General features: G+C 48.0%; 1 protein-coding gene across 5 annotated transcripts; it reads left to right on the forward strand.

Annotated features, from left to right (window-relative positions):
• Positions 1-1,223: 1,223 nt before the first annotated feature.
• DHX37 (DEAH-box helicase 37) lies at positions 1,224-20,773 on the forward strand. 5 transcript variants are annotated; one of them, XM_082325041.1, is made up of 27 exons: positions 1,224-1,371; positions 2,055-2,224; positions 3,272-3,384; positions 4,454-4,781; positions 5,480-5,628; positions 6,437-6,529; positions 7,021-7,117; positions 7,501-7,614; positions 8,324-8,425; positions 8,934-9,048; positions 9,383-9,478; positions 10,102-10,178; positions 10,926-11,064; positions 11,325-11,401; positions 11,988-12,220; positions 12,668-12,779; positions 13,365-13,471; positions 13,866-14,054; positions 14,183-14,307; positions 14,595-14,711; positions 14,837-15,009; positions 15,405-15,519; positions 15,956-16,093; positions 16,445-16,539; positions 16,992-17,065; positions 18,077-18,174; positions 18,865-20,772. In XM_082325041.1, exons 1-27 carry the CDS (start codon positions 1,266-1,268, stop codon positions 18,945-18,947), a joined length of 3,435 nt encoding a protein of 1,144 aa, XP_082181167.1. In that variant the 5' UTR covers positions 1,224-1,265; the 3' UTR covers positions 18,948-20,772. The 5 variants fall into 5 exon arrangements, 4 of the variants coding, with proteins under 4 accessions (XP_082181167.1, XP_082181168.1, XP_082181166.1 ...); XM_082325042.1 differs by lacking the exon at positions 16,992-17,065 and having other exon boundaries at positions 18,865-20,773; XR_014229569.1 differs by lacking the exon at positions 18,865-20,772 and having other exon boundaries at positions 16,445-17,065; positions 18,077-18,152.
• Positions 20,774-22,424: the final 1,651 nt, after the last annotated feature.

A 22,424-nucleotide genomic window follows, 5' to 3' on the forward strand; every position in this document is an offset into this window, starting at 1 on the left:
ACGTCCCCACTCGGGCCGGGCTTCGGGCTGCCCGCTGTCACAAATTCCGGTAGGCGCTCAAGTGTTTTAAACTTCGGACCTTCAGACCTAATGTCTGAACCTACTGTAGTATTTTCAAGACGTTCACATTTTTGCAAAAGTGACGTGGGTAGCGATTTCTTCGGAAGTACGCGCCTCGCCTATAGATAGCCGGCCTGTCGTATCGGGAATGTAGCGCTTCTCAAAGTGGTTTTGGGTGTCAGAGTACCACGTACGCAATCTGGTGTAACTCAGTGCTGTACTTAGTGCGTCCGTCAGTCGCAATGTGCTTTTAAAGGCTTGTTGCGTAGTTCGTGTGGAAAATAGACCAGTATCAATCTTAGCTCTTCGGTGGCGTAGAAGTGTTTAAGTGTGATTTGCCTCACGTACTGATCTGTATTTGGCAGCTAATGATGTAAATGACCATAAGTTCTCTTCGTCTGGGTTGGAAAAATAAAAGGTTTTATCGTATCCGCATGTATTTTAACCTTTTGGATGATTCCATCGAACTGTGATGACAGCACATTTAAAAACTGATCTTCTCCGTATCATCACAAGTTCTGTTTGCTGTGGTAGCACTCGTTACGGGCACCGACGTGGGTGACTTCGCAGCCTGTTTTGTACATCGGGTTTCGGGATTGTAGTGTTTTAAGTTTGTACAATTGTGTTTATGTAAAAAGTAATTTGGTCTGAAGAAACGACGTATGTATACTTTTGACATATGATCCATAGGGAAATATTAGATTCTACTGATGGTATTGTTAAGTAGTTACAAATATATCAGACTTATTTTTTACAGAGCTACACATGCCTTTATTTATTACTTATCCGACCACCCAATCAATGTACGACGTAGTTCAATATTTGTAGACCAATTTCACAAATCAACTATGCTATTGTGACAAGGCTTAAAATAAATAAATGTTTACCGAGACTTTGCCCGGAGCAACGCCTTCTATTTCGGACCGGCCGGCCGGGCAGGGCTGGGTTGTGCAAGGCGCGGGGGCGGCGGGGCCGGGGCAGGGCGGTGGCGCCGGGGGCGGCGGGGCCGGGGCAGGGCCGCGGGCCGGGGGCGGCGGGGCCGGGGGCGGCGGGGCCGGGGCCCGGGGCGTAGCCGCGTAGCCTCAGCCCCGCCCCGCGCCTGCGCACGCGGCCGCGCCACGCCCCCTTCTCGCGAGACCGCGCGCCGCCCGGAAGTGGCGGAAGTGGCCGGGCCGCGCCGCTGCGCTCCCGCCGCCATCGCCGCCATGGGCCGGTCGCGCCGCGGGCACAACTGGAAGGCCCGGCTGCAGCAGGGCCCCGCCGCGCCTCCGCCCGCCGCCGAGCTGCCGGAGCTGCCGCTGGAGCTGGGAGGTGCGGCGGGCCCCGGCCCGGAGGCCGTGTGCCGGGTCACCGGCCCCTTCCTAGGCCTCACGTTCGTTACGGCAGGCTCGGGCCGTTAACGCTGCAGCGTGACCGCAGAGCTGCTGAGATTAGAGTTATTTTGCCTATCTTTTTCTTATCCTTTCATTGGAAGCATTAAAATTATTATTTAAAAGTACCTTACAGGCTGTGCATTAATAGCTCTGTTAAAGCAATTACCGCATTTAAGCAATTCTTTATTAAATCAGCTATTAAAAATATGTTTAACGTTTCTATTCTCAAGCGTTACTTTTAAAAACCCACGTTTATTACACTGTTTTTACTATTGGAGCTTTAGTAATGCGGATTTTTAGTGTTAAGAACCACTCGTGCCTGGGGGAGGCGGGAGGGGGCGGGGGCACCCCGGGCCTGGGCTGCTCCCCTGCCCCCCGCCCGGGGGAACTAAAAAAAGCAAAAATTTCATAGCGTTGTTACGTAAATCAGGTAATCCCAGGGTCATCAAGTCCCCAGTTTCGTGGTCTTTTGCCCTTGCTGATGATGTGGGATTTTTTTTTTTTAGCTGGGGGCGAGGGTTGTGTTTGTTTAAAACAGCTAAATCTAGCGTGGTTTGCTGTTAACACTGTGCTGAAAATAGTCTGCCTGGCACAGGTGAGTAACCAAACCAATGCTTTCAGATGAAGCAACGCTGAAGGGAATCGATGGAAGTAACGCCCTGGTCCTGCCAGCAAAAAAAGCAAAGAAGAAGAAAGTCGCCTGTGTTGTGCAACAACAGAAGAAACCCCTGAGCAAGAAACAGAAGAAAAACCTGCAGAAGGTTTTAGAGCAGAAGGAAAAGAAAAAACAGGTACATTGCTGCTTGTTGGTAAAAGGCGAAAATTAACTTGATGTCAGCGTATGGACAAGGTTGATGTTCATAAGCGTCTGCCGCGGTTCCCCTTGCGCGGTGGCTCTGGCAGTCCCCGGCCCGTGGTGCGATCGCGTTGCTGGCGTGAGGAGCCGGAGGTGGGGTGGCCGCTCTGCGGTGAACTGGCGGGGCGCGCAGATGCTGCAGCTTAAGAGTTTGTGTTACAGTGGCGTTGGCCGTCCCTTTTTTGGGTGTTGTGGCAAAAACGTGCCACCGCCCGTGGACTCTTTCTTGGGTGTAACTCTAGTGGGGAAAAGCACTCTTCGCCCCCTCGCTGGAGCAGGCGTTGCAGGAATGCGTCGTTTCTGGGACCTGGCTCCCATTCTCTCTTTGACCCTGACCGAGTAGATGCGTGTTGGGATGTACGTCGCTAGCAGAGAAAACGACGTTGTACTTTAAAAGCATTCTTACAGATTGTGTGAGAAGCTTTGTCCTGCTGCAAAATGCAAAGCTGCAAAGCAGCTAACTCTGCTAGTGCCGGTGCTTCCGAGTTATTTATTTCCAACTCTTGTATATTTTCTGCGTGCAAATACAGCTTTTCTGTCTTTGTAAAAGCTTTCCAGGCAAAATTCCTGTCCATTTTAGTGCCTGAATAATGGCTTTGACAAATTGACTCTGTTTTTGGTGGCAGTCTGACCTCCTGCCAGCACTGCGTCCCACACGAGGGAGTCGAAGGGAGGCTTCCATTGCTCCAGTCCTGGCTCCACCATTTTGGTTCAAATCCATTTTCTTTGCTGTTGTTTGAAGGGTGCAGCTGAGCTTTTCATTGCAGCGATGAAGGGTCAAGTCCACGTTTCTTCTGTTTTTGCTCTAGTGCAGGGGTGAAATCTTTATCGGGGAGGACTGACCACGTAGCAGCAGGAGCGTCTTTACAACTTCACAGCAAGATGTGCTGGAGCACACTCTTTAAAACTCAAGTGCAAATCTTGAAATGAAATTATTTCCTGGTGAAAATTAACACTGATTTTGGTTGTTTTTCCCAAATAGCGAGCGGAGTTGCTGAGCAAGCTGAATGAGGTCCAAGCTTCTGAGGCAGAAATGAAGCTTCTGTACACTACTTCCAAACTGGGTATTGGGGAGCGCATGTACCAGACAAAAAGGTAAAGCGTTATTTGGAAAGAACCATTCTGGTTTATCGCTGTGGTTGAAAACTTGGCAACCTTCATAGCTTTTTTTGCATGATTTTTTTTTTCTTCTTGCTGCGTACAGGTTCTTCAGAATGGATTGATTTAAATAATTTTCTATTTTCATCTGATAACATAGTAGTTATTTTCTTGTTTGACATCCTCTTGAGAGGATGTTAGTTAAAATAACTTGGTCGTCCCTTTGGTAAGGGGCGAGGCAGGTGACAATTATATCTGCATACTGTTTCAAATTACGCTAAACTACATAATTGATGGATAAACGTTTACTTTTTTCTTGTGTTGGAAAGCATCGATTGATGCGGTCCTTAGTTACTGGATTTATCAAGAGCTGCATTTAGCAGAAACTGCAATAAATTAAACCACAAAGATGTCTTCTAAAGAAATTAATAAATACCAGTATAGAGTGTGCTTAGATACGAGTCTAGCAGTCAGGTCAGGCGAGGCTTTACCTAGCAGAGTTGTGAAAACCTCCAAGAACGGAGATCCTTGGAGAACTGGGGTAGCCTCTCTGGGTAACCCCTTCTGGCGCTGCGCTACACCCAAGGTGTAGAAGTTTTCCCCATTTGAGTAAAACCTGGGTTCAGGCTCAGGCAGTGACTGTTGGTGACTGTGGCAATTAATCATGGACTTCGCCTATGAGTTCAGGCAAAGACACTTTATTTTACAATCTATCCCTTTTATAATATGATCTAGTGTCCACGAGCAAGCAAAACTTATTTCATTGGTTACTGCCTTGCGTTCACGCATCTCTTCAGCGCTGCTTATTAGTTCTTCAAGTTGGTGCACGCGACTTTTCTCTTTCAGGAACGTATCTAACCACATCCTTATTTTGCTGCCTCTAAGTTTCGCAAACTTGTTTGCAACAAGCCTCAAGGGCACAGCTGCATCTCGTCAAAGTCAAACACAGTCTCCTTTACTCCCACAGGTGACGGGACTTTTCTGGTTTGTGTGGAAGAGGTGTCTGGCTTGAGGTCCTGGAGAACATTGACTGAAATGTGGTTCACGTGTTGATGTTTTGTTCTAGGGTGATACAGGAGCCAGGGACTGCTGTACCTGAAAACATCAGGAGCATCAGCGGTGCAAACAAGAGAAGGCACAGCTCAGATTCTGAATCGGAGCCTGAGGAAGAACCCAGTAGCTCTGAGGAGGAGAAGGAAGAGCAGAAACGAGAAATCGAAAAGTCCTCGGCCAGTGATTTGAATACTGCTGCAAAGCCAGAGGAGGGCGTGCAGAAGGCAGTGGCCAGCCAGCCGCCGGCTGGTCCTAGCGCGCCTGTTTGCCAGACAGCCTCCAACAAACCGTCTTGCAAGCCTGCGGTTTTCATTCCAGTGGACAGGTCTCCCGAGATTCAGGTGTGGCTCTGTGCGCGGTACAGTGCTTATTAAGGGGTTGGAGGTTGTGGTATCTTCCATCGGATTCGGTCACTGCGGACACTACAGCATTCCCTTGTGTCGCTTGCTAATACTGCATGCAGCAGCGTGCACTTAGCATCCCTGTTCTGGCAAGTTGTACGTGTACATTTCTGAGCTTTAAGCTGTCTAATCTAGCAGAAGGAAAACTAGTTTTGTTTTAGGATATAAGTATTTGTCTCTAGTTTTAAATATAGAATCGATAGCAGAACCTTGTGAAGTCACTTTTAGCTCCCCATTATGCTGTGTCTTAGGCAGGGCAGTTTTACCGCATTTGCTGTAGGTAGGGCGTTCTGTAGAAATGGGAAAAGCTCTGCGTGTGTCTGAACAGACGAGACAGAGTTGTGAAATGAGTTTTTGCTCAAAGTACTATATTAACAAACTCAAGGAATTTTGAAGTTTCACAAATTAAAGTGCAGGGTTTGCCAGCTGCTTTCTGGGAAGCTGTTCCGATGACTCTTCTTCCTGGACATGCTGGCGTGATAGTAGCTGGTTAGAGCTTTTCAAGCCACAGAGCTTGCAGAATTCCTTTTTGTGGGTTTTACAATCTGAGGAAAGTAACAGTTTTCAAGCCTGGGGAAAACAAAAAGGGAGTGAGAGACAAACCAGTGCAACTAAAATATGTGGTTTATGTTATTTAGGAAGCAAGACTAAAGCTTCCAATCCTTGCTGAAGAGCAAGTAATCATGGAAGCCATTAGTGAGAATCCTATTGTCATCATATGCGGAGAGACGGGAAGCGGTAAAACCACACAAGTACCTCAGTTTCTTTACGAAGCTGGCTATACCAGGTATGAGTCGTCTTTTATTTGTAGCAAATGTAATTAGACGAATTCACACTGAGCTCAGTCATTTGTGATTTTGTTTCTTTTCTTCTGATATGGCTGAACTGAACCCGGTCTTTTCTGTGCAGTGGTAGTGGCCATGTTGAATGGGCTTTTAAAAAATCTGAAGGGAATAAAACTGACTTGCAAAAATCTCTCCATGTAAGCAATCTTTTGAAACCTCTAAAGTAAAAGTTTTCTTCAAAGTCACCAGCTTATTATTCACAGAGGGGCTTTATTGCCTGCCCATCTCGCATAGTTTAACCTCTGCTTACAGGGGTTTGTTTTTACCTTTGCAAGAAAATGTGCATATTCCTTAAGAACATCTTTGAAAATAGCTGTGGCTCCTCCGGCGCTACTGGTAACGTTTGTAAGCTTGGGCACCTCATAAGATGCTTCTTGCGAGCTGCATCAAGGTGCATCCAGCTTCTGCGCTGCTGCCGCCCCAGCCCGAGTTTCTTCTGAAACGGACCCCGTTGCTGGAGGGATGTCCAGGGGACTGGAGTTCAGTGAGCTGGAATTACAGAGGCAGCGTTTGGGGAAAAAATTCCTGTGATACATGCATCTTCAGATCAATACACCTATAATAGAAGGGTAATCCCGAGGCTTCCTTTCTGTCTTTTTCTTCTAACGGTAACTAAAAGTGATACTGTGTGAGTGGTCCTACTTAATTCAGAACCATTGTGCAGAAATCCCGTTGTCATCTTTCTAAGTGTTTCTCTCTTTAAAACAAGCAACCAAACAACCCCTCCTTTTCTTTCCTTCACCCCTTTAGTTCAAACGGTACTATTGGGATCACCGAGCCTCGGCGCGTGGCTGCAGTGTCCATGTCCCAGCGGGTCGCTAAGGAAATGAACTTGTCACACAGGTGAGGAGAAAAAAAGCTGAGACCTTGCTAGGAAGATAATGCTGAGATGCTCTGTGTTGTGATAGACTGAAATCGAGACTTGCATGTTGCCTGTTCGGCCTTTGGCGAAGAACTGTGGGAAAGTTACTTATAAACTCTTCTGTGGGGCTGTCTATTAAAAAAAAACATACGGAGATTTGTTGCTACTAATGGTTGTAAGTTACTTTTTAGAGAGAGCTTTGTGGAGATGATCCGTGGGAAGCGGTCCTAGTTTGTCTCCGTGTGACAAAGCGTCCCATAACAGTGAAATAATTCAAATTGATGTTGCTGTATATTCCAGCTTCTAGCAGTTTGTGTGTGCTAGGTTGTGGGGAGCTGATGGTGTGCTTTTTGTCTTGTCGTGGCATCAAGTCTTAATTTAGTCAGGCTGAAGGCTGCCTCCTGGTCTGAACGTGAATTTTTTTGTTTCCCCCAATGCTTTTTCTTGTGGCTATCCTGGTGTTTCCTCACAGGGTGGTTTCATATCAAATCCGATATGAAGGCAATGTTACGGATGAAACACAAATCAAGTTCATGACAGACGGTGTGCTGCTGAAAGAAATTCAGAAGGTAAGTTGCTGTCGTCAGTGTTATAAAAAGGAAAGTGTTTTGTATAGCTAGGAAGAGAGGCCAGTTGCTTTGTGTGGATTTGTTGCCAGCCTTTCAAAGCAAAATCCGTTTCAGCACCAGAGATGCATTTCACCTCAACCCTTTATATTCCTGCCCAAGTCCCTAAACTTTAGGTTATCTTGCCATGTAAAATGAGAGCGAGGAAGAGTCTCAGGAACTGGGCTGCTTTGTGTAGGGTAAATGCGTTAAACTCTGCTCAAATATGTGGGAAAGACTACAGCCATGAGGATGGCGGGGTCAGTGTTTGTGTAGCTGTAGGTTGTCTTGACTTAAGGATGGCCTTGGGTGAGGTTTCACGTGGTGAAATTGATCTCTCTTCTCAGGACTTTCTGCTTTCGAAGTACAAAGTCGTTATTATTGATGAAGCCCATGAAAGGAGTATGTACACAGATATCTTGATAGGCCTCTTGTCTCGCATCGTGCCTCTTCGTGAAAAGGTAAGGGAAGCAGTATTTCTGTATTCGATGGAGGTGTGCTGGGGAGGGGGATGTTAGACATGAAGAGGCTCTGTGTGAGGAGGGACTCTGTGATATGAAAGTTGATGGAAATCTGACGGAAACCATGGAGTAATACTGGGATAACGTGTTTGTCTTTCTGTATGATTGAAAAAGCAGAGAGCCTACAAAAAGGGGAAAAATCGTACATATCATATGAACAGATAATTTTTCAGTCAATATCCAACTAATTTTAGACTTACAGCTCCACGACACACATGTAAATTAAAATTAGCAGATGCTAAGAAAGCAAGATGCTTACTGTTGCACTGGAATAAGCCGCCAGCAGCAGTGCTTTGGAGGAGACGTTTCGGGGCTGGCGTCCTGAAGCGTTTGGTCCTGACTGATGCTGGGGGCTGGTGGACTGTAGGGCAGTGCTTCGCATCTGTTTCTGTTTTACTTAGGGATGTCGGAGAGAGAAGGCAGTGGTTTAGAGGCAGGTCAACGTCAGCATCAGGATTGCCGGCGTGGGTTTTATGTATTTTAAGACACACATTTAAAGCTGTGTGTATCTTCTGTCACTTGACACAGTGCTTTTGTTGATTTTGAGTGCTTTGGTGCAGAGACTTGTATCCAGTCCTGCTGATAGCTCTGGGTTAGCTTAACTGCCCCATGCTTTTAGGCAGAGAATAACATGTTTGTGTCCCTGCAGAAGGGGCTGCCGCTGAAGCTGATCGTCATGTCGGCTACCCTTCGCGTTGAAGATTTCACTGATAACAGCAGGCTGTTTTCTGTTAAACCTCCGGTTATTCAGGTACCGTTCTCCTCACTGGGATCTGCGTCAGATGTAACGGCTGAAATACAGCGAGGGCTTCCTTTATAAAATGAATTAAAAAAATAGGGGCACTCTAATCTTCCCAGTTGGTGCTGAAATCTTTCAGATACCAATTTAAAAATAGTTATTTTGTTTAGACTATTTTTTCTTCTGGGACTTGGTATTTTTCTTTCCACTTTTATCAGGAAACTGCCCTGGCAGGATCTGATTATCTTGAAGGACGGGAAGTTACAGTTCAGGAGAACTAGAAAGCCTCAATCCGAGTTGATGATCTAAAAGAGAGAAAAGATTTGGTTTCTAGCTTGGTTTTGTGGTGTTCAGGATAGACAACCCTGATAACTTCTGTGGGTCCAGTGTTTCGTAGGTCACCAAAACCAAAAGCTGAACAGAAATACAGGGTGAGCTTTTCTAGTCCTCCCATGAAAGCTGCAGTGATTGTGCTGGAATTACAACAGCAAACAAACCCTCTTTTGTATTTCCTCTCTAGGTAGATGCAAGGCAATTCCCTGTAACCGTTCATTTTAACAAGAAAACCCCCCTAGATGACTACAGTGGGGAGTGCTTCAGGAAGGTCTGTAAAATCCATCGAATGTTGCCCTCAGGTAAGGTCACTGCCGAGAACCTCTCAAATTCTTCACACTTAACATGTGTAAAGTTTTCTGGGTTGTTTTGTTGGTTTTATTTTTGTAAGTTAAACATGGGACTGCAATGGTGTGTTGTGTACTTTTACTTATAAGGTTTTTCTTGTGAAAATTACCCTTCAATTAAATCATAGCATTGCATGCTTTTTCAAGGACTCATAGAAGACAGATGCAGCCAAACACCCTCTTCCTCCTTGTTACTTCACAGCATATTTGACCTGTCTTTTATCGAGATCTGAAGCTTTGCAAGGTGAAATATCTCTGCTGAGGCTGAGAGTGATTTCTTCTCTTGCAGGTGGGATTTTGGTATTTTTAACAGGCCAGGCAGAAGTTCACTCGCTCTGTAGAAGGCTAAGGAAAGCCTTTCCCTACCAAAAAAACAGCACTGCAGGTAATGCTATAGAATAAAGGACTGTTAAACTTTGAATCTATCCCACTGAGAAGTGAGCTTGCTTTGCATCTAAAAGTAAGAGCTTTTATTTAAAAAAAAAACAAACAAAAACAGGGGTTGGGGAAAGGGCTCATTGTGGATGATTTTGATGTCTTATTATTAAGTTTGTGCTGTTTTGAGTTTGAGGAAAAGCTTTATGTGTATGATGCTTCCAATTCCCCAGAATCCGTTGCATTTCTTGACTTACTCTGTTGGTTGTGAATTAAAGTGGAAATGCTGCTGCTTGTTGGAGACTGTTTATTTTCAGGATAGTGGAATTTCCCAAGATGACTCTAGAAAGGCAAATTCTAATATAGCTCAGCTAATCGTCTCCTAAACCTCAAGGCATACAGTTTCTGTGTGTGCTGCTGTTGATCCTTTATATGGTTCCTAAATGGAATTGTAACGTTAAACTTGTGTGTTGTCCCTGTCCCCTCTGCCTTCAACGTGACTATTTGCTTCTTTGAAACTGTGACACTTTTTGAATCCCCAAAAAGACGGGAGTGGGACCAGACTCTCCCCACTACCTTTTCCGAGAGGAAAGTGTGCTCAGCTAACAGTAATTTCTCCGGCTGTTTTTGTAGGAGGAGATGATGACAAAGAAGAATCAGTGGAGGAAATCAGAAAATTTAAGAAATCGAGGAAGCGGAAGAAAGTTATGGTAATGTGTGATGGCTAGAATTCCTCCAAGAGACAGGAAGGAGCAGGTACCTCCCTGCAAAACAGCACTCCTGGGTAGCTGTGTTTCTCACCGGGCTGTTTTAGATTTGCATGAAGCTTTGTGGCCTACATATGTCCTCTTCAGGAAATCCAGTAATACTGCTTACACTGATAACTGCTGCATTATGAGCAGCAGAGTGCTAAAGTGTGTCCCTGGATATTATGGGCAGGAGATTGGTTTTGGCTGAGTACTGACCATTAAAACTTTAACGGAAGGAGTTCCAGACTCGCTGGCTCTGGGGCTGCTCCTCATCTCGCTGTTTGTTACCCGAAGTGGGACAGATGCATCTGTGACGAAGGGTAGCGTTTGGCTTCGGCCCAAGTCCTACATGCGCTTTGTTAGCGGGAGATCTTGATGTTATAGATGTACTGTCCACTGACATTGGAACCTGGTAGCTGAAGGGGCCTGAATTAAAGAAATTTTGCCCTTTACCACTATCCTCCAAGTGAAGAAGCTTGGCTTGTCACAAAATGATGTTTAAAATACTTGAGTTATCCCCCCCTGACTCTCACAGTTGCCAAATGCTGAACCTTAGCCTTGAAATACAAATGAAGTCTCTCAATCCCTCTGTTACCTTCAGGTCGACAAATGTTTGGAGTAAGTGCTCAGATTTGCTTTCAAAGCAATAAAAAGTGCTGTTTGTGTCCCTGCTTAATGCTCTGTGGTCGCTTTTCCTGTCTTTCTCAGACACTCCCCAAAATTGATCTGGACAATTACTCTGTTGTACCAGTGGATGAAGGAGATGAAGACAGAGATGCTGAAACTGATGATGATATTGCAGGGTCCGATAGCGACCTTGATTTAGGAGATGGAGACTCAGAAGAAGGTTTGACGCTTATGAAATAAAAATTCCATATCTCCTGTCACCTGTGAAATGTGTGGCATAGGCTAGTTGTCCTTTGCTAAACTGGTGTGATAGCACATCAGACCTGTGTCATGGAAAAGCTATTAAGATTTTCCAGCTTCAGCTTTGTACCAGATACTTTGCTGGTTTTAAATGAAGTGGTGTTTGTGAAGACATTGTTGGGGCTAAGCCTGGAAGTTGACTTACCACGTATTTAAGAATATAGTTTTGTTTCTTCACAGATGAGAAATCCGATTCGTCCCTTCCACTCTATGTGCTCCCGCTCTATTCTTTACTAGCACCAGAGAAACAAGCGAAGGTAAAGGATTTATTGCCACAATGAGTAAATAATCCTTGTAGATATGTGTGATCATTGTCTGAAGTCCCATGTGCTTTGTGAGTTAAAATTTCCATCTTAGACTATCCATCAGTGAGCAAACTTGAATGCCCCAATGGGCAAGTTGGGATGGGATCGGAGCAGGCCTTGCTTGGGCTGGGATCTCCCTAATGTTCCAGTTCAGCAAGTTGGGAGAGATGAAAAGCGACAGTCCTGCAGCATGTTAAATTTAGTCACGGCCACAAGGCACGTCAGGATCCCACTGCCAACAAGTAGTTCTTACAAATTCTTGCGTTCCCTCTTGGGCTTCGGAGGCGGGAGCAGTATGCCTAAATATGACTCAACGCTGGTGGCTGCTCCACCTGGAGCCCCTGTGGGTGTTTCTGAGGGATTAACTGAGCTGGACAGAGAGCTCCGGAGCTGGAGACAGAGTTAAGTCTTTGGTCTCACTCTTGGGTTTCACCTGCAATGCTGTATACAGTCGTCCCTTTGCAACCCATGCAAGTTGACTGCCTGTCTCTTTTCCGTTGTTCGCAATGCATTTCACACGTCCATCTGTTTCTTGTAGGTATTCAGTGCTCCTCCTCCTGGCACGAGACTGTGTGTTGTAGCCACCAACGTGGCCGAAACATCGCTTACCATCCCGGGCATCAAATATGTGGTTGACTGTGGAAAGGTCAAGAAACGTTTCTACGACAAAATTACTGGGGTTTCATCTTTCAGAGTCACCTGGATATCTCAAGCTTCAGCTAACCAGCGGGCAGGTCGGGCTGGCCGGACGGAACCAGGGCACTGTTACAGGTTAGCTGCCTGCCGTGGAGAGGGCTAGGAGAAATAAAAAGCCCAACGAGTGTCAGTGTGAATTTGACAGCTTCCCTAGTCCTGCTGCCCCTTTCACAAGGACCTAATGGTGCTTGAAACATTTTGGTTTTGTCTGCTCTTCGTTCAAATAGGAGAGGTGAAGCCAAACGTGAACTATCACTGGTGATGTTGGTTTGACGGTTTGGCTTCTCAGGGGCCTTTCTCTTGCTGAAAACCCTTATTTTGGTGGCTAGATTAGCATGGATTCCACTCCAAGCCAAGTCAACATTTTGTGAATAAGGCAGTATGCCCCAACCATGTAAATAATTACATGGCTATGTAACTAGTACCCACAACTGCCTTTTTCTAAATCTTGCCAATTTTTCATGTGTATCTTTTGAGTTAAGATTTCTTTTAAGTCTCTAAGCAGCACTTCTGGTCCACTAGGTTATACTCTTCAGCAGTCTTCATGGACTTTGAGAAGTTTTCTGCTCCAGAAATAACAAAGCGACCGGTAGAAGACTTGATTCTGCAAATGAAGGCTTTAAATATAGAAAAGGTGAGGTGTAAATTGGCTTTGTACCATAACGCTCATTAAAGTGGTTGCGCCTAGGAGCCAGAAACAAACACAGATGTTTTTTATCGTCATTGCTTGAGGCTGTGCCTTGTGTTAGAAATTAGGATCCCGGGACTTGATTTTGGTTCTGCAAATTGCAGAAGCTGCAATCCCACCAGGCCTTAACAGACATGTTTGTTCAGGTAATAAGAACTTTCTTATATTTTTAGTAGTGAAAAAAAAAACCCTGTCCAAACAGGGGTTGTGTTTTGGAGATACTTGAGCACTTGCAGAAAGCACAGTACGTAGAGCTTAAAGCAGCCTGCCCTAGGCGGTGCCTGGAGTCAGTGGCAGCTAAGGGTGACGCTGGTATTCCTGTTTCCCAATGTTTTTGTTCTAAGCGTTTCCTCCCATTATATGTCCTTTCCTCTCACTCCGGGCAAACATCCTAAATGTTTTTCTTTGATATATCTAACCAGACGGGAGGGTTTCACTCCCTTCCAGACTTCTTACTGCATTCAGACTCTGTTTTTCAGTGGGAGCCGTGTCAATAATACACTGAGAGGCATTTTCTCTTGGTGTCCGTAGGTAATCAACTTCCCGTTCCCAACACCACCTCCAACAGAAGCACTTGCAGCAGCTGAGGAGTTGCTGATAGCCCTGGGTGCCTTGAAGGAACCCCCTATGACGGGAAGGTAACATCTGTGGTCCCCCCCAAATTTTCTCTTGGCACCAGTTATCGAGGCAGTGGACACCGTGTCCTCCCGCCTGCTTTTCCATCTCGGCCCTCACATCTGAGGGCGTGCTTTCGTACAGAGACTGGCGTCATTTTAACAGTCTCTGGTTCACCTGTGTGTGTCTTACTGGCCCTGGGCGTGTTTGGGCAGGGAAAGACTGGGCGAGGAGTGTGCCATGCGGAGCAGGCGGGAGCTGCGTGAGGAAGACGAATCTTTCCCCCAGCCTTTGAGATCAGCACATAACAAAATCTGAGAAAACACATCAAATTAATTGGGCTGCCAAAACCAGAAACACAAATGTGTTCTAATGCAGAAGTTACTTCATTACCTGACTTTTCTCTTCCTCCCCCAGGTTGAAGCAGCAGCTGGCAGCAAAGCTGAGTTGCCCTATTAGTCCCCTGGGCAGAATAATGGCCACTTTTCCTGTAGCCCCCCGCTATGCGAAGATGTTGGCGTTAAGCAGGCAGCACGACTGCCTGCCGTACACCATTACCATCGTGTCTGCAATGACCGTCCGGGAGCTTTTTGAAGAGTTTGACAGGTGAGTGAGTTAGCCTGACATCCTATTTACAGGATGCATCACCTTGTCACAGCTGATGCCTCTCTTACGTTGAGGCCCCTCTGCGTGTAAGCACGATGCTCATTTATGCTGTTTTATGTTTCTTTTAGGCCAGCAGTAAGTGAGGAAGAGACAGTGAAACTGAAGGGGAAGAAAGCAAGGCTTTTACAGATGCAAAAGATCTGGGCTGGGCAGGGGCCGATGCAAAAGCTAGGAGACCTCATGGTGATGTTAGGTATCACAGACAGCGATTTCCCTGTGCTGTTAACTTCCATTCTGTTCCTCCCCCTGTCACCCTGAGCTCTCAGCTTTATACAGCCAAAGGCATCCTTGTGCTGTAGGACTAAGCCCAGCAGTGTATTTTCTAGGCTGTTCTGTGGGCAGCCTGCCAGTGTCCCAGGCTAACCATGAGTGGGAACTGTGATATGCAAGTGTCGACCATGATGGTACTGTCCCACGGTTGGTTTAATTAGGAGAACTGATCAGCCGAGTCGTTTTCTCCACCTGACTGTTCACTTCCAGGAGCAGTCGGGGCCTGTGAATATGCCGGGTGTACCCGTAAATTCTGTGAAGAAAATGGGCTCCGATACAAAGCCATGCTGGAAGTCAGGCGCTTGAGGGGGCAGCTGACAACAGCGGGTGAGTGGGTTTTGAGAGGAATTGCTGTCTTTGTTCTCTTTCGAGGGGTGACAAATCAACTGGGCTGTTTGTTGCAACCTTTTTTTTTTCTATTGAATCTTAATGCACCTTTTTTTCCCCCGCAGTGAACTCAGTCTGCACTGATGCTGGCCTCTATGTTGATCCAAAGATGAAGCCCCCAACAGAAGCTCAAGCAACTTACTTGAGACAGATCGTGCTGGCAGGGCTGGGGGATCACGTTGCCCGAAGGGTTCAGCCAGAAGAGCTTCTAGACGACAAGTGGAAAAATGCCTACAAGGTAAATAGCTTGATTTGACCAAATTCCTCTTCCCTGTGTGGCAGAAAGCCATTCCTGTGCAAAGCGTGGGCTTCTGGCTGGATACAGCGTTGGGGCTGCACATGCTGGCTTTTTACAACTTCTCTGCATAGAATTTGAGTTTCCTGTGTTGCAATTTCCCAGTCCTCACAGAGGAATTGTTGTAAAAGAGCTAAGAAGTAGTATTAGTCCGTCTTGCAAAGTGCTTGATGTCTCCAGAGAAGGTGAAGCAGAAAATTACGGGGTTATTAAAAACCTCCATCACTTAAGGAAACCATATAAACATCCATCTGAGAGAGACTGAAATTAGATGCAATCAAGAAATTGGATTGCCAGTCTCATCTTACTCTGCTTCCATCCTCTGTGCTTTCTTAAAGACTGCTCTTCTGGACGACCCAGTGTTCATCCATCCAAGCTCAGTCCTCTTCAAACAACTCCCAGAGTTTGTGGTTTATCAAGAAATTGTTGAGACTACGAAACTGTATATGAAAGGTGAGACTGCTGCGGTCCCTACTTGTTCTGCAGGTATGGTGAGGGATTCAGAAATGCCTCAGCAGAACGTTTCCCTCGCTGCGGTGACCGAGTGCTCTCCTTACGGAGTGGTTGTGCCTCCTAAGATTTGGATCCTTATAGTTTCTAGATCTGGACCACAGAAGAATTGGCCTGGTTTATTCTTCCTCTAGCAGAATGGGCTGGAGCAAAGCTCAGCTTCTGAAATTGCTGCTCTGCATCATCCCTGTCAGCAACACTTACCTATTGCTGGTCTCCAAACAAAAGAATGTCAATCTGTACAGTTGACTTGAAAAATGAGATACAAGCAGACTTGCGGAGATGAGATCCTGACCATGTGCTTTACTCATGGGACTGCTAGTGAGCAGCAGCTCCCGGCAGCAAGCCTCCATTCAGGTGTGTGTTTTCCCTTCCTAAGGTGTGTCCGCAGTCGAACCCGAGTGGATTCCTGCCCTATTGCCGCCGTACTGCCACTTTGGGAAGCCTCTGGAAAATCCTCCTCCATCGTACTGCCCTGAAACGGGCCGAATTCGATGTCACAGGCCAAGTGTCTTTTGTAAGTGTCATGAAAAGTGTGACTCGGTAGTTTTGTCCGAGAGCTCCTTGATAGTTACTGCAGTGCTGCTTTTAACCAGACTGTCAGCAGACCCAAAAGATCAAGCTCAGCTTGGACTGTTCATAGAGCTTAACAGCGTAGCTCCGTGGGATTCGTAGCATTTAAAGATCAGCATCTTCGCATTGGCGTGGCCATTTTATGCCCATCTGCTCCCCCTGTTAGGGAGCAAGGCTGGCTGGGTGCTGGCGGTATCCTCTCCACTTCTGCTAGCACCCGTGTTGTCACATCTCCCTTGGAAATTTACCCTCCTCTTTGAGCATTTAGGAGACTCGGTGTGGTCTTTCTTTCCAGATCGAGTTAGCTGGCAGCTCCCTGCTGTGGAAGTTGATTACCCAGAAGGTATTGATCGCTACAAATACTTTGCTAGGTTCCTGCTTGAAGGAAAGGTAAGCGTGTTTCAGCCACGTTACCTCCTTGACATTAGCAGTAAGTTTTTAGCCCACTTCCTGGGGGAGATGAGCCTTGTGGCTTCTTTCTTTGTGTGTGTGCCCATTCCTCATAACTTGCTGGTGGCTGGAGGAGTTTGCTGCAGTTGGTGGGGTGGGGAAGAAGTGTTTAAAATACAAAATGGCATGAAAATCAGCATTTGGATGAAAGAGACCCCCAAATTTAAGTCCTGTTTTTGCAAAGGAAAAAAGCTATAGCTCATGTCTGTGTCTGTTCCGAGACACAGGAGTCGTCTAGCAAGCCAGTCAGGACACGACTGGTATGGAGACATGGATGGGAGAGAGAGGGTATGGGATGGGGATCTGTAGCAGTCCAAGTTCATTGGTGATTGTCTCCACAGAACAATTAATTTACCTTGTTCTTGATACACTTGTTATAACAAATCTTCCAGGTCATTGAAAAGTTGAGTTCTTATAGCCAGTGTCTGCTGTCCAGTCCTCTCATAATGCTGAAGACATGGTCCAAGTAAGTTGTTAAAAACAAACTGAAGTTTGTTGTCTTCATCGAACACTTGTAACTTCCTTTAAAAAAAAGTGAAAATTAAAAAAAACAAAAACCTTCAATGCTGGGAAGGGTGTTTTAGATAGTGATCTAGGCTGTAGCGGCAGGGAGAGGAAAATGAGTTTTCTTACCAAGAAAAATTGTGTCTCAAGAGAACTGGGCTATTGTAAGGGCAGTGTGGAAGCACACAGCAGCCCGCTGGTCACGCTGACCTCCGTGGGCTGCTTCCTACAGATAAATTGCTCGCACATGCAAGAAGCTGTCAGATGAGCACTATCACTTCCCTTGCTTTTCTTTGCAGTTTGGTCAATTATACTGTCTTCATTTCTTTTCAAAAACATATTTCCAGCAGACCATGTTTTACTTGTGGTTTTGATTACATTTAAGGAACTGTGACCCTCAAAAGGACTGCCAGCTATTGCTTCCCTTTCCGTCCCCCCGCGCCCTCTCTTGTTTACCAAAATAACCTTTCTCTGAGTTTTCTGTGAGTTTTCATGGAGTTGATAGATGCAACGATTATGAGAGACTTTGTTAACAGTCTGTGACATCAGCCACTTTTATCTGAGGGTCCCACAATTATAAAGTATTTTCCTTTTTTAGTCAATTCAGAGTTCCGCATGGGACCTGTGGATTCCTTTTTGCTTTACTGTGTGCGGTGCGCCTGGATAGCAGACAACTTCACACTGTCAGCAACAAAAGCAACCTGCTACTTCTTTTAACAACAAAAAGTTGTGTGGGGGGGGAACAAGCTGCTTCTTGTGAACTTTCTTGAGCCAATGACATGTCTCTGTATCCAGAGGTCATGTATTTCTACACCTATATTTAGCCTTTTAAAAATATTAAGAACATGAATTCAGAAAGGTAAGCTGAATGCTGTAACACTTTGCTAATGAACGTTGTTTTATTGCACCATTTTATTTACTGATTTGGACTTCTGAACATTGTTTTATCACACCATTTTATTTACTGATTTAGACTTCAGCCCAGGACAGAATCCCTCCTGCAGGCTCTAGTTGCAGAAAATTGTGACAATCGTGATGCTTTACTGGCTGCATGGAAGAAAAATCCTAAATGTAAGTGTCCTGCTTGCTTAATTATTAGTCATATCAGTGCAGACTTTGTTGTACCTCAGGCACAGTTGGCATTTTGAATTATAATTTAAAAAATGGACAGTTTCACGTGCTATGCTCCAAATATTTGCTATTTTCTTACCAGAAACAATAATGCTCTATGTTTGGTTCTTGTGAAGAACTGGAGTTTCCTGTACTTTAGAAAGGAACATTTTCTTGTATTTTAAGATGGTTTTTTTCTTTAGTTCTAACCACAGTTAAAATGTTTGGTTTGTGCTTTTGAAAAACTAGACTATGATGGTACTGTCAGTGGATACAGGAGAAATTCTTTGCCAGGTAAAATGGATTTTGTTCAATATACCAGGCTATTCGAGGTACCAGACCGCGCGAGTTCTTTTACAGATGCAGCAGCAAAGATTAATAAAAAAAAATTACAACTCCTCCAGATGGGGTTGCAGCGATGGCCTCCACCCACCCACCCTTTTGATACTTGCGTATCTGCATGCAGATGTCCGAGCTTGAACGCTCTCCCAGCGATTGGAGCAAGTTGGCTCTCGCCCTCAGCAGGAGAGGGGTCTTCGTTCCCCAGCCTGCCTGCGAGCAGGGTGATGCCGCAGGACCGGGTCTTACCAGCAGAACCGCTCCCGTCCCTGACTCCCATAGCCGTCTAATCGCTCCCCTCTTTTGTTCCAGATTTGCTGGCAGCCTATTGTCAGTGGATCCCTGAAGCTATGCATGATGATCTTGCCAAGAAGTGGCCACCGGTAGCACTGTGAAGTGCCCAGCGGGTTCTTGGGGGACTCCTTTTCTCCGAGATGTTACGAAAGCTTGGGTTTCCTTGGAAATCTGATGACACAGATGGACTTGGAACTGCTAGCGCTACCTTTTTGTAAGCGAACTAGGTGTTACTCTGGTTTTCTGGGAAGCCCTCTGTGTTTGCAGAAGCCCTACCAGCTGTTTTGCTGGTATTTTGTAATATTAATGTTTGGATAATTTTATCCATTGTGTTTTACAGATAGGGTTTTTTTGAGTTTCTCTTTGGACTATATTAGTCATATGGACTATAATAAATATGTATAGTTCTTGCTTTGGATGGGAGAAATGTTTTCTGTGTGGGATGCTGCAATAAGCAGAATTTCAGGCCTTTGTGGACCCTTCCTGATGTGTGACTGCAGACCCCAACGCAGACCGAACCTGTGGTCCTCGTGGTGGGTGGACCCCGGGCCGCAGCTCTGCAGCACGCAGCCACCCCCTCGCTCCCCGTCCCCCTGGCAGGCGGGAAGCGCAAAAGTGAGAAAACCTGGGAGTTGAGATTAGTTTAATTAGTGAAAGGAAGAAGATGAAGAAGAAATAAAAATCCAAATGATGCAAAGGCCACCTCCCACACGCTGACCAGCTGGTATCCGAGCATGAGCTAGCAGGGCACGGACTGTCCCTTTGGCCAGCTCCGGGCGGGTGTCCTGCTCGTGTCCCCTCAGCCCTGGCCTATTCATGGGGGGAGCAGAGCGGGGAAAAGAGAAAGCCCTGATGCTGTGCAAGCACTGCTCAGCAGCAGCCACAATACCCGTGTGCTATCAGCACTGGTTTAGGCATAGGCTGCTATGAAGAAATCAACTCCAGCCCAGCCAGACCCACCACAGTTCTAATATTTCTTTTCCTGCTTCTCTACAAGTTTGCCATGAGGTCAGAGTATCCATTAATCTTGCTTTCAATATTTTTTTTTTTTTTTCAAATCTCTCGTCATACCTTGCTCAGTGTTGCAAGCACTCCGATCTGGCGCAGCAGCTTTTAGGAAACAGGGCAGACTTTAACTACGCCATCTGCTCATTTTGCAGCAAGAAAGTCTGGTAGTCCCAGAAGAAAATGTACAGCTTGAGTTTACCTTCCCTTTCGCCTCATCTTTTTCCTCCTTGGTAAACCCTGCGCTCACGCTGTGTTAAATTTGCTGTTGCCTGTAACACGGCACTGTGAAGGGGTGGGCAGCGACCCTCCTGTCCCCACGTCCAGGCGCAGAAAAGGCTGGGTGCCTGCACCCGCTGCTCCCAGGCGCTCCAGGGCACAAGTAAGTGTTAAAAGTATCTAATGCTGATGAAACATCAGCTTTCGTTTTCGAGCGAGAAGGGGAGTACCCTGTTTGTAGCTGCGTGTTTGTAGCACAAATGCTGCGGCGTTTAGCAGTAACCAGAGGCAGGAGGGTGCGGTGGGCTCTTGGCTGGGCTCCTGTCTCTAGCGAGGGTTGCAAACTGCTCTGTGGTTATGAGAGGGAAGACAAGAAAGGAAAATATCGAGCCTATTTACAAATTACAAAACTTGAAATTACGGCTCCTTCGGGAAACCGGACAAGAGAGAGCAAAACAACCGGCCTGGCAGGAGACTCGCGCCTCCTCCTCCCGAAGGCAAAACAGGTGGAGATGCCGGGGATTGAACCCGGGGCCTCATACATGCAAAGCATGCGCTCTACCACTGAGCTACATCCCCTTGCTGTGCACCGCTTCCTGCGCAGCGCCTACGGCCGCCGCTACAAGCTGCACGTCGGGCCCAGCCCGGCACCGCGCCGCGCCGCCTCCCCGCACCCTGCCCCGCTCGGCGCAGCCCCGCGTTGCGCCCCGCCGCCGGCAGCGCCTGCGGGAGCAGCGCGGGGTGCGGGCGGCTCCGCCCGGGGCCGGCCCCGCGCTGTGGGAGGCGGCCGCGTCCTTATACCGGGAGGCGGGAAAAACACTGAGCGTAACGGTCCTCGTTAGTATAGTGGTGAGTATCCCCGCCTGTCACGCGGGAGACCGGGGTTCGATTCCCCGACGGGGAGGTTCGCACTTTTGGCCCCGGCTGCCGTTTTTCCGGGGCAGCCCCCGCGCAGGGTCGTGTCCGTGTGAGCGGCGGGGCCGCGTCCCTGCCCGTGGGGGGGCGGCCCGCGGGGTGGCGAGGCAAAGCGGGCGGAGCTGCTTTTTAAAGCCCGGGGAAGGGGGGTGGGGATGCGCCGCTCTGCCCAGGGCCCCTTCCGAGCCCCCCAGGCTGGTGGGGGGGTGCCCGCGGCCCCTCCCCGCCCTGCGGGGCACTGGAGAGCGCTGCGGAGGAGGGGGCGGGGAAGCCCGGGGCGCCCCGGGAGCCGGGCGCTGCCCACGCGTGGGGAGGGCGGGCAGCAGCGGGGGCGCTGGGCGGGGTCGTATCTGCGGCCAGCGTGGGGCCGGTCGGCCGCCGAAATAGCTCAGTTGGGAGAGCGTTAGACTGAAGATCTAAAGGTCCCTGGTTCGATCCCGGGTTTCGGCAGAGCTTTTTTTCCCCCCCTCTCGCGGCGTTTTGCCGCCGATCGGAGCGGGGGCAGCAGCTCCGCGGCCACCGCATGGGCTGACGCCCGTGGGGTTTTGCGGCAGGAGCCGCTCCCCGGCGGGGGGCGACTGCGGAGAGAGCTCGTCCCAGCGGCGGGGCCTCCGGTATGGCCGGGCCCGGGGACCCCGTTTCTAGCCCGTCCTCGTTAGTATAGTGGTGAGTATCCCCGCCTGTCACGCGGGAGACCGGGGTTCGATTCCCCGACGGGGAGGTGCTGTCATTCCTTTTTTTTTCAACCTATTTTTCCCTTCCGGCGCGGATTATTCTCATTTCCGAAGGAGGCAAAAGCAGCACAGTTTTGTGTGTGCGAACCCCGAGCGTTCCCCAACCTCTAAGAGCCGCCTGCAGTTCACAGGTAGCTCTGTAGGCAGCCGCACGGCGCTGCCAGCCCCACCGCGGGCGCGGGAGCCCCGCCCCGCCCCGCCCCCCCCCGCGGGGCCGCTGCCCGCGCCCGGGCACCGCCGCGCCCTCGGCCGCTCCCGCACGGCCCCGGCGCGGGCAGAGGCCGGCGGGGACCTGGCGGGCAGGCAGGGCGGGCAGCGCGGGGCAGGGGATGTAGCTCAGCGGTAGAGCGCATGCTTTGCATGTATGAGGTCCCGGGTTCAATCCCCGGCATCTCCACAAACAATCCTCTTTTCGTTCTCCTTTTTCCCAGCCGTGATGTATTTTATCTCGGGTTCAAGCTGCTACGTCACATTAAACAACAGAAAACTGCACCCAAAAAGACCCCCGGTGGCAGTTTCCCAGCAGGCACAAAAGGGCTTTTTTTGGTCGCTTGGCTCTCCCCAGGACTGCAAACAGCCACAGCTCTCCTGTCTCTCTGGTACCTCACTGCCGCGCCACGGCCCCGCAGACGCAGAGCACCCCGAAAGGAGGGAGGAAGCACCAAACCCTGAAACGCAGGGGGACGTTGGCCTGCCAGCCCTGCC

This window comes from Platalea leucorodia (assembly GCF_965183815.1).
Source record: "Platalea leucorodia genome assembly, chromosome: 12".
Taxonomy (NCBI): Eukaryota; Metazoa; Chordata; class Aves; order Pelecaniformes; family Threskiornithidae; genus Platalea; species Platalea leucorodia.